Source organism: Salvia miltiorrhiza, chromosome 1 (assembly GCF_028751815.1).
Source record: "Salvia miltiorrhiza cultivar Shanhuang (shh) chromosome 1, IMPLAD_Smil_shh, whole genome shotgun sequence".
NCBI lineage: Eukaryota > Viridiplantae > Streptophyta > Magnoliopsida > Lamiales > Lamiaceae > Salvia > Salvia miltiorrhiza.
In genome coordinates, this window is record NC_080387.1 from 5586929 (window position 1) to 5604400 (window position 17472).

General features: G+C 39.8%; 1 protein-coding gene across 22 annotated transcripts in view; it reads right to left on the bottom strand.

Annotated features, from left to right (window-relative positions):
- LOC131015846 (uncharacterized) overlaps positions 1-17472 on the bottom strand; it is a 37608-nt gene continuing 20136 nt past the window's right edge. For 8 of the 22 annotated variants that reach the window (XM_057944320.1, XM_057944311.1, XM_057944292.1 and 5 more), the window contains 11 exons: positions 8447-8549; positions 8271-8310; positions 7934-8044; positions 7573-7636; positions 7347-7480; positions 5061-5519; positions 4933-4967; positions 4728-4854; positions 4541-4652; positions 4136-4448; positions 1-2223 (listed from right to left, as the gene is read on the bottom strand). In XM_057944320.1, coding sequence (XP_057800303.1) covers positions 911-2110 — 1200 coding nt within the window. In that variant the 5' untranslated portion in view covers positions 2111-2223; positions 4136-4448; positions 4541-4652; ... (6 more) ...; positions 8271-8310; positions 8447-8549 and the 3' untranslated portion in view covers positions 1-910. The other 14 variants (XM_057944361.1, XM_057944348.1, XR_009098796.1 and 11 more) reach the window with 14 other exon arrangements.

A 17472-nucleotide genomic window follows, 5' to 3' on the forward strand; every position in this document is an offset into this window, starting at 1 on the left:
TAGTAACAAGTGGCCGAAATGAGTGAAGGATTCCAAATAACAAGTATACGGCCACCTTTACACAAATCAAAATTATGCTCGAAATTCCAATGCGGTAAGATTTTTCCCATGATTTTTTTCACCTTAGTGGAATTAAGCTTAGTTTCAATAAGTCCCAAAAGCCCAACTTTATGTTTTTTCAAAAACTCCAAAATTGCATTTTGTTTATGGGGTTTATGCAATCCCCGGATGTTCCATGTTGCACAAATCATGAGGAACGTTTTTTAGGAGTGTTACTAACCTTTCCTTTACCTTTGCCTTTGGCCTTTCCATTGGTTTTTTGTTTTTGTTGCTTTTCGGCCTTGGCTTTATCCAATCTCTGGTCTGACTTTGTAGGGGCTTCGAGAGCCAAAATTGTTGGACGTGGAGCAAGCTGTCCAACCGGCGAGCATGGTGGCTGTGCATCCTCAAAACTCAAAGCAGCCACGGAGGTGATTGCCGAGGCGCTAGGCGCCGAAGCAACCGCCAAAATGCCCCCCGCCGAGGCGCTAGGCGCCGAGACGGGTGTCTCAATTCGATCCGAGGCAAAAACCTCATCTCTTATCGACACGGGCGTGCTGACTGGAGAGTTTGAGTGTCCTATCGGCGAGGACTGCTTCGCCGAGGGCCCACGCAAGTGATCAGCCGAGTGTGCATGAGCAATCAGCGAGGAATTTTTTGCCGAAGGCGAGGGCTGGGATGCTGCCGCTGGCGAGGCTATGCTTACTGCCGAGTGAAGGTGTCCAGCGGATGGTGAGTGGCTGGGCGGCAGTGAGCACAAATCGTCAAGTGGTGAGGTTTCCCCCACAAGTGTTCTTCCTTCTTGATTTTGCACTTCCGTTTCCTCAAGGTGTAGGCTTTGATGCACATCTTCACACTCAAATCGAGTTTCTCAATCTTCCACCATCCCGTCATAGGATGGCGTTGGACTAGGAAACCTAATGTGAGTATTCGGTGGAGGAGGGGTTTTCTTGATTGGTACATACACCTTTTGATGTTGGGGTGGTGGGGGCTTGCTCTTGTGACCCAGAGTCTTCTTCCTATTTGATGGAGGAGCACTCTGAACATCACGACGAGTACGACTACGTCCCTTGCGATAGGTTACTTTGGTCCACCCATCGTTTTCATTGCCATGTGTCGGTTCGCCACCCTTGTTCTTTTTCTTTGCCTCCTTTTGAGCCACGGTACCCATGTTCTTGCATTCCCCCTCATGATGGCCAAGCTTGTGGCAATAAGCGCAAAGTTTAGGGAAATGGTCGAACATGATTCTTTGGTTGATTGTTTTCCCATTAGGCAACTTGAGAAAAACATTCTTCTTTGCTTGCGGTTTTGTGGCGTCAACAAGGATTTGGAATCTAGCCGCCGTCACGTCACTCTTGTAGAAGGTCTTGACATCAACGGATATAGGAGTTCCATTGAGAGATGCAATCTTGGAAATAGCTCTCTCATTCCAAAGCTCGAGTGGGAGGTTAGGGAGGAATCCCCACGCCGAGTACTTGTTAATAGCCGAAACATCAAAGGTGAAATCCGGAGGAAGATGACACAAGGACAGTTTGGATCCCTCAATGGCATAATGGCCTCCACGGTAAATCCTGTCACGGTCCTCGGCGGATTCAAAGGCAAAGACAAGCCATCCTTCCTCATGGTAAGAGATCTTGCATCCTACCGGCCAAGTCTTGGCAAACTCCGATACTCTCTCTTTCTTGGGGAGTTTTCCTGCAATAAAGCCAAAAAGACAAAAACCCCAAGCATGCTTTGTGGCAATATAGTCTTTATCATCCAAAATTAGAGTATCATTAACAATTAATGGTTCGCATTTTGGAAGAGAGAGGAGTGAAGGATTGACGATAACTTTGTTGTTGAAATTCCCCAAGTTCCTTACCCATGGGGATTCAAACCACTCATCTTGGAGGCCAATATAGAAGTCTTTTTCATGCTCACCAAGGTTGCCAAGCTCAATACGTCTCACCACCCTTGTAGGGGAGTCAAAACATTCGAGGTCGTCGACTTCGGTGATTGGATCCTCCTTATTTGGGCCATTTTCGTCCACATCCTTCATCATTACTTCACGGTATGATCGTTGAAGTTCCATCCCATCATCGGTGATGTGCCCTTCGTTATTGTTTGGCGAAGGAATGGGCGTGGGTAGTAAGTCGTGGCTGGGCTGCTCGGCAATGTTTTGGTCCGCACACGGCAGCACCGAGGCTGGCAATGAATAAATTGATTATCTATAATTTAAACTAGAGCGAATATGGAAATTAAATAAAAACTGCATTCAAAAAGTAAATCCCAGAATTGTCATGATAATGGAAACTTACAGTACTGAAGATCTCTGAAATAAATCTTGAACTAATACGATTAATCCAGGCTATAGAATTGAAATGAAAGCAATAAACTATCTTAGACGATGAATTGAAATGAAAGCAAAGTAAAATCCTAACTAAGACTGCTTTGAGAGGGCGGAAGATGTCACAGCCCAAAACCATTTACTTCATTTGCAAATTTTATTTGGAAATTATTATATTTTTTGAGTTATTAATATATATATCTATGAGTCGAGTTGTGATGAATGATCTAGTCGCGCCCCTATTTAGATAAATGACTTTAAATTTTAGATTATACTCTTAGCAATAGAAATTTATTTTATACTCACATGCATTAATTTAAAATTTAGCCATGAATAAATATTCGCATAATATTCTTTAATTTGGGCCTAAATAATTTAAATTCAAATGTTGAACCTATTATAGTTAGTAATAATTTTCTTTCATGGGCCAAATTCTTTTGCAATGATTCTAAAACAATTATTCAAATTTCAACATTAATGATTTCAAGGATTTGGATACCTTTTGTATTGTAAATTTCCAATTCCTATTTTATTTATTTACATTTGTTTAAAGTAGTCTCCGAGCCATCAATTATAACATCCATATTTTCCTTCTTATCAGTATACTATAACCGCCATACTTTTTCTTATTATCCACAAATATATTCAGCAATATGCTCATATATATATATATATGGTAAAATTTTGAAGTAGCCAAAATGAAGCATAAAACACAATTTACGGCCACACATTGAAAAAACACAAATTTTAGCCATTTTTATTGATTTGGACGTTTTAACCCTTAATGAAAAGAATGCTAATCACTAATCACTGACAGAAGATTAATATGAATCACAATTCTTCAAAAATATTGGAAAGTATAATAGAAGGCCATATATTTTGTTAATGCTCATTGGAACATGTTCTCTACAGCTCCTGCGGCCTCAGTCACCAAAACAAGTAAAAGGAGTAAATACCAGAATAAAGACAAGCAGCATTTTCAAATAAAAATGCAACTCCAAAAAATGGAAAGCCTTTTTAGGTCAGTATTAGTGAGGAGAACACATGTAGTAGTTAACAATGCCATACAAGTATCAGAAAGGTGAGGCCAGCAAATTGATAAACAAATTGACATTCCTAGGAGTGATAGAGGCCATTAAATTTTGGCAGGGAACTATGGTAAAGTAATTGGCAAATGTGCTTGCATCCACATAAATCCTAATATAAGTTTGGGTGTCAAGCCTTCCAAGTTGATATAAATCAAGACCCCGGAAAATCTCTCTATGTTCGTGAGGTGTGATGAACCTGATATCTACCTACGAATACTAACAGCGGGCAGAGAGAGAAAGATAATTTCAAGAAAATCAACAGAATAATATAAATATTTACAGAACCAAGCAGTGAAAGAACAAAAATATAGATGGCTTTACCAAATTGAAATTAACTTGTCATATCAAGAATTAGAGCTACGTTTTAGAGTGCAACATCGTATATAGTTCTGTGCACAGATACTAAAAGTTAAAAGAAAATGAAGAATCATAAATTGGATAGAAGTGCCCAGAAATTACATTTATTAAATTGTTCAAAGTGCCAATGACATCTTACTCAATTTCTATCCGGCTATCATCAGAAAATAGAGGTGAAAGTTCCATTGGATCACCAGGACTGATATTAAACTACATCAAGCACTGCAGGAATGATCACATGCTACTCAGACAGAATACTAGATAGTCTATCATCTTCTGCAGATAATTATAAGGTACTTAAACACAAGCATGCACAAAAATTTACCTTGATGAGATCTAAAGTCTGACCAGCAGTTTCTCGCTGGGAAGCCACCCACGGATCAACCATGGACGCCCAAATCCATCAGCAATCTGCATCCTCCTCCTTCCATATCCTCCGCCTCCGCCCCTTCTGTTCTCCCAACAAGCGTCTGCCTCATTTCCACCCGCCCGCTTTTCACCCGTCAATATGCACCGTCAATGCTGACAAGGCGGCGCCGCCTCCTTCGCCTTCTCCAAATGAAACCGCCATTTCTTCCCGTCTGTCCTCTTGCACCACCCGGGCTTCGGATCTCCTTTTCTGCTGTATCTAATACCGCCTGAAACAATTTCTGAGTTCAGTTAATAATATGCAGAGATTGGATGTGGAATGGTATGGGAGAATGAAAAATATTTATATATGTGCATTTACAGGGGAAAGAGAAGATGAGGCGGCACAGGAACACAGGAAATCATGCATGTGCATATCATAGCTTGTCTCTCCAGTTCTTTCTATTGTGCACCTGTGAATGCAACTTCTCCACCTGAATCATCCATCTTTCTAAATCAAGACAAAATAAAAAAATAATAATACTAAAAAATAAATCATGATCGTTTACCTCCTACATAAACTGTAATTGTGAAGTCCATTTTTCAGCAGAATCAAATTCCTTGCTTTTATTTCCAGTGATGAATCTTCTTATCACCAGAAAAGTATTAAAAAAAAAAGGCATCTAAACTCAGACACTGCAAAAAAAGATGTGTCATCGACAAGAAAAAGCAAGATAAAATTCCACAACCTCACTCAATAAGAATTCCTCTCACCTTAAACAATGTTTTTCCCATTTCATATTCAACCACTGTAAGAAACCATTGCCATGAAAAAGATGTGTCATCGACAAGAAAAAGCAAGATAAAATTCCACAACCTCACTCAATAAGAATTCCTCTCACCTTAAACAATGTTTTTCCCATTTCATATTCAACCACTGTAAGAAACCATTGCCATGAGTGGAAGCTTCCGGAATTCCCGACAGCCGGAAAGTTGGCCGTCCGGACAGGAGTAGTGGATTTATCTTCCTGTTAATCGATCCGGCTTGCTTTGTTCCTTCAATCTTCAAAAAACACCCACGGCTCAACCATGGACGCCCCAAATCCATCAGCAATCTACATCCTCCTCTCATATCCTCCGTCTCCGACCCTTCTGTTCCCCCAACAAGCGTCTGCCTCATTTCCCACCCCGCCCGCTTTTCACTCGTCAATATGCACCGTCAATTCGCCTTCTCCAAATGAAATCCTCGGTGGCCAGCAAAAAAGAGGGGAAGGGAGAAGGCGGCCGAGAGGCGTCTCTCAAACCCTAGTGTCCCCCTTCCCTTTACTTCAGCCCAAGTGTCCACCCAACGGTCATAAGTTCTGCACTCTCAGTAGCCAAAAATTACTAACATTTAAATTTTCGGCCCAACAGCCCAAACTCGCATCTTAACTCAGCCCGTTTTTTCTCCTCTTTCAGCCTATTTTAAATTTAAATTAAATAAGAATAAAATTCAAATTAAATAGACAACTAATAATAATAATAACAATAATAAATTACTTGTAAATTATTTACATAATTATTTAAAAAAATCTCTCTCCTCAATCTTCTTTTTGGAATAAATATATCTTTAAATTCTTTTTTTTTTTTACTTTTTTTTTGCCTTTTCATAATATTAATTTTTATTATTGCAAACTCTTCTTTACTTTCTTTTTTCAATATTCAGATCATATACAGTCAGTTAAAATTTAATTTTTATTACATTAATTAATAAATATGATAATTCAGTTGGTATAAATTTTATATAAATACATAAATATAAAAATATTTTCAGGGTGGAATTGCTAATTATTTTTTTACTTGTGAATAATTTTGTTTCAATTTATTATGTTTTTCTCTATAGTGTACAATTATTTTCTATTTTTGTGTTATTTTCTTCTCTTTATTTATTTAAATTAATAACTATGATAAAACTTATAAGTTAATAAGTTAATAAATATTATAAATAAATTATGACCATGTCAGTTTTAAAAATAAGAGTAGTGATTAATTACTTAGTATTTATTTTTTCAAAATATGTTGAAAATCATGAAGATTATGTGTAAATTATTTACATAATTGTTCTTAAAAGTATTTTATTGCATATTATTATTTTTTGTTTTAATTTTAATATATTGCTGCAAAGAAAGAAAACATGGAGGCTCATTATGATACTTAAAGGAGAAAATAGAAAAATGGCAGAGAACATTGGCATCCCTTAAAACAAGTTCACTTGTAAGATACATGTGGAAAAGGGCCTACTTCATTTCCTTATGTTTGCTTTGCTGTAAATAAAACGCGGACAAAGAGGACACAAATTCAGTCAAATAATATAAAATAATATTGTTTAATGTTTATTTGTTAATTTAATTTAGGAATAAAATAAGAAATTGTAATGTAATTGCAAGTATATATATGAACTTCAATCAATAATATTGACATCAATTAATGGTTTAAAATAAAATAATAGTATTAGTCTTGGTTGAAATTATAAAAAAAGTGTAAAAAAACATGGAGGCTCATTATAAACACAAACAACTTAGCTCATAAACAATGAGTCCTTGAAGTTAGATCTGAAAATTAAGGCCAAAATAACTCTCGGTCAAAGGAGATGGAGTGTATGGTAATAAGTTAGACCATATATTCACATAGACTGCTATTACCATAAACGCCCACTATGTGATCACTATCTGCTATTGCAACCGGTATGGCTGCTGCTTTGACAACTATGATGACAAAAATTGGGTAAAAAACCCCTATCAAGCAATTGATAGGGTTCACTCTTAACATTGCCAATTATAAGGTTTTAAGACCTAAAGCACAAATAATAATGAGGCTAAGACTCCATAACTAGTAGTATTTGTATCCAAATCCAGCTACGACTTAAAATACCAATCATTAGCAATTGTAGCCATACCACCACAACATAATCTTCTAATACTTCTGAAACTCTTGATAAATGAAAATAAATGAATTCGTAATGAGATTTGTATCCACCTTCAAAGTGTTGGTGCACAGACACATATTTAACTACTTCTCTCTTCTCGAGAAAATAGTCTTTAGTTTCCATTATACCCAGCATCTAAACAGAATGGTAAATTCTTCAATCATGCAATTTGAGATTGAAAAACATCACAAAAATAATAGGAAAACATAAAAGAAAAGTGTACCTCCATTACAGCTTCAATCATAAACTTATTGTACCGCGAATATGTGATGAGATCCATCACGAGCTGATTAACATAATCCTTGTATGTCGGTTTCTCTTCCTTCAAAAGCTCAAAAACGGATAGTACCCTAAAAACTGAAATAAGGATTACCAAAGAGAACAGCCAATTAAATTAAGGCCACGGAATTTTCAGAAGGGGAAAAAAAAGGAAATATAACAAAACATACTATCGTGGATCCTTTCCCAGAGCTTGGAACGAGGCATGCGCTTACTCTTTTCCTCTTCGAACTCCTAGGTTATTGTATGGAAATTTATAAGCACTTTTCAAATTCATAGATAATATTTTATAACTCTAAGGGTGCGTTTGGTTCTAATACTTCTAAATAGAGGGAATAAATATAAGGTGGTATAAAATTATCCCTTGGGCAAGGGATAAGAGGGTTGTCCAGGATTTTATACCCGGATTATTTTATTACATCAAACCAAACAAGATATAAGGATGTACAATAATATCCTTCCTTATCCCTCTTTATCCCTTGAACCAAACGCAGCCTAAATTGAATAAGACTCATAAATTCCACAATATACCTCCTTGGTTGGTAATTTGAATGAAGAAGCTATTTGTACAATCCCTTGTATCAATTTTGGCTCTCATCATCAACACCCACTGACTAGTAGAATAGATCTCTTCATGATCCTCTACAAACAAAAGTTGGGATAAAGATGAGACATATGATTGATCATCAATAGTTCATAGTTAATAGTTATATATTTTTATTCGACTTTTTAAATCTATCAAACATACATAGCTTTTACAATTTTGCATCATGTTCATGTAATTGAATGGAACTGACTTCTTAATGAAGCAGTACCAAGTTTCTCTATATGTTATAACAACAAATAAGACATTAAGGGGCAGTAGTACCTTCTTCAGAAATATAATCCAAGGGGCCAGATAAACGTGACTGCAAAACAACAAAATGATCAAATTCAGCTGATAGAAGCGGTCAAAAAATATATCATCTCCTAACAATGACAATCAGTTTTCTGAATTAGGGCTCAGAGGCAAAAACAATAAGTTCGAGGATTATTGCACCCTACCTGTGCTCCTGCAAAATTTGTCGTATTTACACATCGAAGATTTTTTTGCATCATTGAGTATTTGTCTGGCGCGCCATTGTTCCTACGCTTTAGCTTTCTCTTTCTGCGATTAAATTTTTTTAAAAAAATAAAGCTCGTGAATTTGTTGATAAATGATTCACATATCTAATCCAGCTTCAAGTACCTGACAGGTGAAGAACGAATGAGATTGAAGTATCTCATCTCAACGCAGAAATTAGGGTTCGTCCGACAAGTTGTGTCGAAGAAGAAGAGAGCAAAGAGTTTGCTTTGAAAAAAAAAATACTATGATTGGTTTTAGCGGTTTCAATGCGGTCGGGTCGGGTTCGGGTTCGATGTCAATGCGCTCGTGCCACCGTTGCTCACCGGTGACGCCTCTGCCGCCTGGATTTGTGTTGCCGGCTGAGTTCGCGCCGCCGTCTAGTATCTTTTCCTCTTTCAGGTTCCATCAGAAAGTGATGGTAGAACTTAGGAGGAGATGCAGACTGCATAAATGGAGGAAAGTTGGAGAAGGGTTGGGAAAGCAGAGCGTTGTGTGGTTGTTTTGTTTGTAATGTTGTTGTTGTTTGTTTTGTTGTGTTTGAACAAGGGTGGAAGGACCAACCATCGAAAAGTCATCTGGAAAAACATCTGTTGTAGATATGGGGTGCCCAGAGTTCTAATATCAGACAACGGAGCCCACTTCACTAGCCGAAAAATTGAAGATTTTTTTTCAAGAATGGACATCGAGCAAAGATTCGTCTCAGTGGCTCATCCACAAGCCAATGGTCAAGTAGAGCTGGCTAATCGCACCATCTGCGAAGGCATCAAGAAAATATTGGAAAGAAGCAGAGGACGATGGGCAGAAGAATTGGACACGGTTCTGTGGGCACTGCGCACCAGCCCAAAAATAGCTACAGGTGAAGCCCCGTTCACCTTGGTTCATGGCTCAAATGCGGTCATACCAGCAGAAGTAAGGCTAGAGTCACATCGAATTCGTACATATGATCCAGTGCAGAATGAGGAACTACGCAGACTCGAGCTGGACCTCACAGACTTAAAGAGAGAAGAAGCTCAAGTCAAGGCAGCCAAGTACAAGAGTATTATCAAAGCAGGATACGACAGGAAGATCAAGCGGCGCCGACTCCAGAAGGGCGACCTAGTACTCAAGCGCGCGGACACTCTAAAGGCCACTGGAAAATTTGAGGCTAATTGGGAGGGACCTTATATTATCACTGAAGTCTTAAGAGGCGGAGCGTATCACTTGTCCGATCAGGAGGGGAGATCTCTTACAAGGCCGTGGAATATCAACCATCTCAAGAAATTTTATGTATAAATCTCAGATATGTGCGGTCGTCGTGTAGACCAGATACTCTTTTTCCCCACAGGGGTTTTAATGAGGTCTGGGGCCATGGTCATCATCAATAAAGATCTATGGTTTTAGGGAGAACTTGCTTCTTATATCTTCCATTAGCATAATTTACAACACAGGTCACGAGGGCATTAATTGCACAAATTCAAGGCATAAATTGCACGACGAGGGCATCAATTGCACAAATTCAAGGCATAAATTGCACGATGAGGGCATTAATTGCACAAATTCAAGGCATAAACGACGAGGGCATTAATTGCACAAATTCAAGGCATAAATTGCACGACGAGGGCATCAATTGCACAAATTCAAGGCATAAATTGCACGACGAGGGCATCAATTGCACAAATTCAAAGCATAAATTGCACGACAAGGTCATCAATTGCACAAATTCAAGGCATAAATTGCACGACGAGGGCATTAATTGCACAAATTCAAGGCATAAATTGCACAACGAGGGCATTAATTGCACAAAATCAGATAAGAAGGAAAATATGGATGTTATAATTGATGGCTTGGAGACTACTTTAAACAAATGTAAATAAATAAAATAGGAATTGGAAATTTACAATACGAAAGGTATCCAAATCCTTGAAATCATTAATGTTGAAATTTAAAGTCATTTATCTAAATAGGGGCGCGACTAGATCATTCATCACAACTCGACTCATAGATATATATTAATAACTCAAAAAATATAATAATTTCCAAATAAAATTTGCAAAGGAAGTAAATGGTTTTGGGCTGTGACATCTTCCGCCCTCTCAAAGCAGTCTTAGTTAGGGTTTTACTTTGCTTTCATTTCAATTCATCGTCTAAGATAGTTTACTTCTTTCATTTCAATTCTATAGCCTGGAGTAATCGTATTAGTTCAAGATTTATTTCAGAGATCTTCAGTACTGTAAGTTTCCATTATCATGACAATTCTGGGATTTACTTTTTGAATGCAGTTTTTATTTAATTTCCATATTCGCTCTAGTTTAAATTATAGATAATCAATTTATTCATTGCCCGCCTCGGTGCTGCCGTGTGCGGACCAAAACATTGCCGAGCAGCCCAGCCACGACTTACTACCCACGCCCATTCCTTCGCCAAACAATAACGAAGGGCACATCACCGATGATGGGATGGAACTTCAACGATCATACCGTGAAGTAATGATGAAGGATGTGGACGAAAATGGCCCAAATGAGGAGGATCCAATCACCGAAGTCGACGACCTCGAATGTCTTGACTCCCCTGATTTATGCTTAATTGTTCTAATTTTAGGGGTTTGCATGAGCTTTATTTTAAGATAATCTTCTGGAAATTGGTGCGGTTTATGGTGTATTTTATGTTTTGCAGGAGATTTAGGTTTTCGAGATGAAGAGTGCAAATTTTGGCGAGTTTGGGCTAAAAATTACGTTTTTGTGCATACTCTGGCACATCAGAGAAGCGAAGGCCCGCGCCAGAGCTAAAACCCAACGCGGAAGCCAGAGCAGTGGAACCAAGCTCTCCAGAGCAGAGAAGCGCTCCAGATCCAGAGAAGTCATTCGCCAGAGCAGCGAAATCACAAGTCAGAGGGGAGAAAAGTCATTGCAGCGAAGTCATCGCAGCGAAGTCAGAGCAGAGGAATCAATCGCCAGAGAAATGAATAGCCAGAGAAGTGAAAAGCCAGAGCAGCGAAATCAAGAAGCCAGAGGAACCGAGAGTCAGAGCAGACAAGTGCGCCAGAGCGGAAGCCGTTTCTCTGGCGAGAGCCGCGAATTCGGCCAGAATGGAGATGACTTGCAGCGCGCGTCACAGCTGGAAGTTGCCTTATCTTGCACGATTCTATTGCCTTTAGAATTCTACTTTGCATGGCAACTTCCATGGTGATCTAGAGGAATTTGAAGTCTATAAATAAGGCCATACTTTTCATTGTAAAATATCATCTTTTGCCCTAATCTCTAGTTTTCCGCCAAGTTAGCTAAAGCTTAGGAATTTTATTGCTTTCATAGTTCTAGTTTCGATTTCTGTTCTTAGTTAGTTTAAAATAGTTCTTTTAATTCATGTTTTATATTAGTTCCCGTTTAGAGTTGTAATTACGTGACAGATTACTTCTCGAGACGATTTACGGTATTTCTTTTATTAAGTTTATTTATTTGCTTTTACATGCGTTTCTTTAAATTCCGCTATTTCAATTCTGCTATTTAAATTATGCCATTTAGTTTATACGTTTTTATGATGCTTTCCTTTAAATTATGCAATTTAGTTTCTGCCTAGTTAGATTAGATTAGAAGTTTTAATTAAAGTTATTTAAATTCAATTTGCCTAGTTAAGTTTAAATTCATGTTAATTCACTTTCCATGTTTTAGTTTAATAATCCAACCTTTACAGCTTTCTTGTGACATAATTAAAAGCCCTTAAAGATCTTCCTTGAGAGACGACATTGGGTTAACTTATCACTGCTAGGATATCCTTGTTCTATTGCAAGTCAATCTATAGGTGTTTCTAGTTGAGTCATCCCCTACAAGGGTGGTGAGACGTATTGAGCTTGGCAACCTTGGTGAGCATGAAAAAGACTTCTATATTGGCCTCCATGATGAGTGGTTTGAATCCCCATGGGTAAGGAACTTGGGGAATTTCAACAACAAAGTTATCGTCAATCCTTCACTCCTCTCTCTTCCAAAATGCAAACCCATAATTGTTAATGATACTCTAATTTTGAATGATAAAGACTATATTGCCATAAAGCATGCTTGGGGTTTTTGTCTTCTTGGCTTTATTGCAGGAAAACTCCCCAAGAAAGAGAGAGTATCGGAGTTTGCCAAGACTTGGCCGGTAGGATGCAAGATCTCTTACCATGAGGAAAGATGGCTTGTCTTTGCCTTCGAATCCGCCGAGGACCGTGACATGATTTACCGTGGAGGCCATTATGCCATTGAGGGATCCAAACTGTCCTTGTGTCATCTTCCTCCGGATTTCACCTTTGATGTTTCGGCTATTAACAAGTACTCGGCGTGGGGATTCCTCCCTAACCTCCCACTCGAGCTTTGGAATGAGAGAGCTATTTCCAAGATTGCATCTCTCAATGGAACTCCTATATCCGTTGATGTCAAGACCTTCTACAAGAGTGACGTGACGGCGGCTAGATTCCAAATCCTTGTTGACGCCACAAAACCGCAAGCAAAGAAGAATGTTTTTCTCAAGTTGCCTAATGGGAAAACAATCAACCAAAGAATCATGTTCGACCATTTCCCTAAACTTTGCGCTTATTGCCACAAGCTTGGCCATCATGAGGGGGAATGCAAGAACATGGGTACCGTGGCTCAAAAGGAGGCAAAGAAAAAGAACAAGGGTGGCGAACCGACACATGGCAATGAAAACGATGGGTGGACCAAAGTAACCTATCGCAAGGGACGTAGTCGTACTCGTCGTGATGTTCGGAGTGCTCCTCCATCAAATAGGAAGAAGACTCCGGGTCACAAGAGCAAGCCCCCACCACCCCAACATCAAAAGGTGTATGTACCAATCAAGAAAACCCCTCATCCACCGAATACTCACATTAGGTTTCCTAGTCCAACGCCATCCTATGACGGGATGGTGGAAGATTGGGAAACTCGATTTGAGTGTGAAGATGTGCATCAAAGCCTACACCTTGAGGAAACGGAAGTGCAAAATCAAGAAGGAAGAACACTTGTGGGGGAAACCTCACCACTTGACGATTTGTGCTCACTGCCGCCCAGCCACTCACCATCCGCTGGACACCTTCACTCGGCAGTAAGCATAGCCTCGCCAGCGGCAGCATCCCAGTCCTCGCCTTCGGCAAAAAATTCTTCGCTGATTGCTCATGCGCACTCGGCTGATCACTTGCGTGGGCCCTCGGCGAAGCAGTCCTCGCGCGATAGGACACTCAAACTCTCCAGTCAGCACGCCCGTGTCGATAAGAGATGAGGTTTTTGCCTCGGATCGAATTGATACACCCGTCTCGGCGCCTAGCGCCTCGGCGGGGGGCATTTTGGCGTTTGCTTCGGCGCCTAGCGCCTCGGCAATCACCTCCGTGGCTGCTTTGAGTTTTGAGGATGCACAGCCACCATGTTCGCCGGTTGGACAGCTTGCTCCACGTCCAACAATTTTGGCTCTCGAAGCCCCTACCAAGTCATACCAGAGGATTGAATAAAGCCACGGCCGAAAAGCAACAAAAACAAAAAACCAATGGAAAGGCCAAAGGCAAAGGTAAGGAAAGGTTAGTAACACTCCTAAAAACGTTCCTCATGATTTGTGCACATGGAACATCCGGGGATTGCACTAAACCCCATAAACAAAATGCAATTTGGAGTTTTTTGAAAAAACATAAAGTTGGGCTTTTGGGACTTATTGAAACTAAGCTTAATTCCACTAAGGTGAAAAAAAATCATGGGACAAATCTTACTCGCCATTGGAATTTCGAGCATAATTTTGATTTGTGTAAAGGTGGCCGTATACTTGTTATTGGAATCCTTCACTCATTTCGGCCCACTTGTTACTAGTTAAACAATCAACAATTCAAAACAAGTGTTGTTCATCCTTACTACTGTAACAAGTGGCCGCAAGTGGCCGAAATGAAGTGAAGGATTCCAAATGGACAAGTATACGGCCACCTTTACACAAATCAAAATTATGCTCGAAATTCCAATGCGGGTAAGATTTTTCCCATGATTTTTTTCACCTTAGTGGAATTAAGCTTAGTTTCAATAAGTCCCAAAAGCCCAACTTTATGTTTTTTCAAAAACTCCAAAATTGCATTTTGTTATGGGGTTTATGCCATCCCCGGATGTTCCATGTTGCACAAATCATGAGGAACGTTTTTAGGAGTGTTACTAACCTTTCCTTTACCTTTGCCTTTGGCCTTTCCATTGGTTTTTTGTTTTTGTTGCTTTCGGCCTTGGCTTTATCCAATCTCTGGTCTGACTTTGTAGGGGCTTCGAGAGCCAAAATTGTTGGACGTGGAGCAAGCTGTCCAACGGCGAGCATGGTGGCTGTGCATCCTCAAAACTCAAAGCAGCCACGGAGGTGATTGCCGAGGCGCTAGGCGCCGAAGCAACCGCCCCAAAATGCCCCCGCCGAGGCGCTAGGCGCCGAGACCGGGTGTCTCAATTCGATCCGAGGCAAAAACCTCATCTCTTATCGACACGGCCGTGCTTACTGGAGAGTTCGAGTGTCCTATCGGCGAGGACTGCTTCGCCAAGGGCCCCCGCAAGTGATCAGCCGAGTGCGCATGAGCAATCAGCGAGGAATTTTTTTGCCGAAGGCGAGGGCTGGGATGCTTGCCGCTGGCGAGGCCATGCTTACTGCCGAGTGAAGGTGTCCAGCCGATGGTGAGTGGCTGGGCGGCAGTGAGCACAAATCGTCAAGTGGTGAGGTTTCCCCCACAAGTGTTCTTCCTTCTTGATTTTGCACTTCCGTTTCCTCAAGGTGTAGGCTTTGATGCACATCTTCACACTCAAATCGAGTTTCCCAATCTTTCACCATCCCGTCATAGGATGGCGTTGGACTAGGAAACCTAATGTGAGTATTCGGTGGAGGAGGGGTTTTCTTGATTGGTACATACACCTTTTGATGTTGGGGTGGTGGGGGCTTGCTCTTGTGACCCGGAGTCTTCTTCCTATTTGATGGAGGAGCACTCCGAACATCACGACGAGTACGACTACGTCCCTTGCGATAGGTTACTTTGGTCCACCCATCGTTTTCATTGCCATGTGTCGGTTCGCCACCCTTGTTCTTTTTCTTTGCCTCCTTTTGAGCCACGGTACCCATGTTCTGCATTCCCCCTCATGATGGCCAAGCTTGTGGCAATAAGCGCAAAGTTTAGGGAAATGGTCGAACATGATTCTTTGGTTGATTGTTTTCCCATTAGGCAACTTGAGAAAAACATTCTTCTTTGCTTGCGGTTTTGTGGCGTCAACAAGGATTTGGAATCTAGCCGCCGTCACGTCACTCTTGTAGAAGGTCTTGACATCAACGGATATAGGAGTTCCATTGAGAGATGCAATCTTGGAAATAGCTCTCTCATTCCAAAGCTCGAGTGGGACGTTAGGGAGGAATCCCCACGCCGAGTACTTGTTAATAGCCGAAACATCAAAGGTGAAATCCGGAGGAAGATGACACAAGGACAGTTTGGATCCCTCAATGGCATAATGGCCTCCACGGTAAATCCTGTCACGGTCCTCGGCGGATTCAAAGGCAAAGACAAGCCATCCTTCCTCGCGGTAAGAGATCTTGCATCCTACCGGCCAAGTCTTGGCAAACTCCGATACTCTCTCTTTCTTGGGGAGTTTTCCTGCAATAAAGCCAAGAAGACAAAAACCCCAAGCATGCTTTGTGGCAATATAGTCTTTATCATCCAAAATTAGAGTATCATTAACAATTAAGGGTTCGCATTTTGGAAGAGAGGGGAGTGAAGGATTGACGATAACTTTGGTGTTGAAATTCCCCAAGTTCCTTACCCATGGGGATTCAAACCACTCATCTTGGAGGCCAATATAGAAGTCTTTTTCATGCTCACCAAGGTTGCCAAGCTCAATACGTCTCACCACCCTTGTAGGGGAGTCAAGACATTCGAGGTCGTCGACTTCGGTGATTGGATCCTCCTCATTTGGGCCATTTTCGTCCATATCCTTCATCATTACTTCACGGTATGATCGTTGAAGTTCCATCCCATCATCGGTGATGTGCCCTTCGTTATTGTTTTGGCGAAGGAATGGGCGTGGGTAGTAAGTCGTGGCTGGGCTGCTCGGCAATGTTTTGGTCCGCACACGGCAGCACCGAGGCGGGCAATGAATAAATTGATTATCTATAATTTAAACTAGAGCGAATATGGAAATTAAATAAAAACTGCATTCAAAAAGTAAATCCCAGAATTGTCATGATAATGGAAACTTACAGTACTGAAGATCTCTGAAATAAATCTTGAACTAATACGATTAATCCAGGCTATAGAATTGAAATGAAAGCAGTAACTATCTTAGACGATGAATTGAAATGAAAGCAAAGTAAAACCCTAACTAAGACTGCTTTGAGAGGGCGGAAGATGTCACAGCCCAAAACCATTTACTTCATTTGCAAATTTTATTTGGAAATTATTATATTTTTTGAGTTATTAATATATATATCTATGAGTCGAGTTGTGATGAATGATCTAGTCGCGCCCCTATTTAGATAAATGACTTTAAATTTTAGATTATACTCTTAGCAATAGAAATTTATTTTATACTCACATGCATTAATTTAAAATTTAGCCATGAATAAATATTCGCATAATATTCTTTAATTTGGGCCTAAATAATTTAAATTCAAATGTTGAACCTATTATAGTTAGTAATAATTTCTTTCATGGGCCAAATTCTTTTGAAATGATTCTAAAACAATTATTCAAATTTCAACATTAATGATTTCAAGGATTTGGATACCTTTTGTATTGTAAATTTCCAATTCCTATTTTATTTATTTACATTTGTTTAAAGTAGTCTCCGAGCCATCAATTATAACATCCATATTTTCCTTCTTATCAGTATACTATAACCGCCATACTTTTTCTTATTTATCCACAAATATATTCAGCAATATGCTCATATATATATATATATGGTAAAATTTTGAAGTAGCCAAAATGAAGCATAAAACACAATTTACGGCCACACATTGAAAAACACAAATT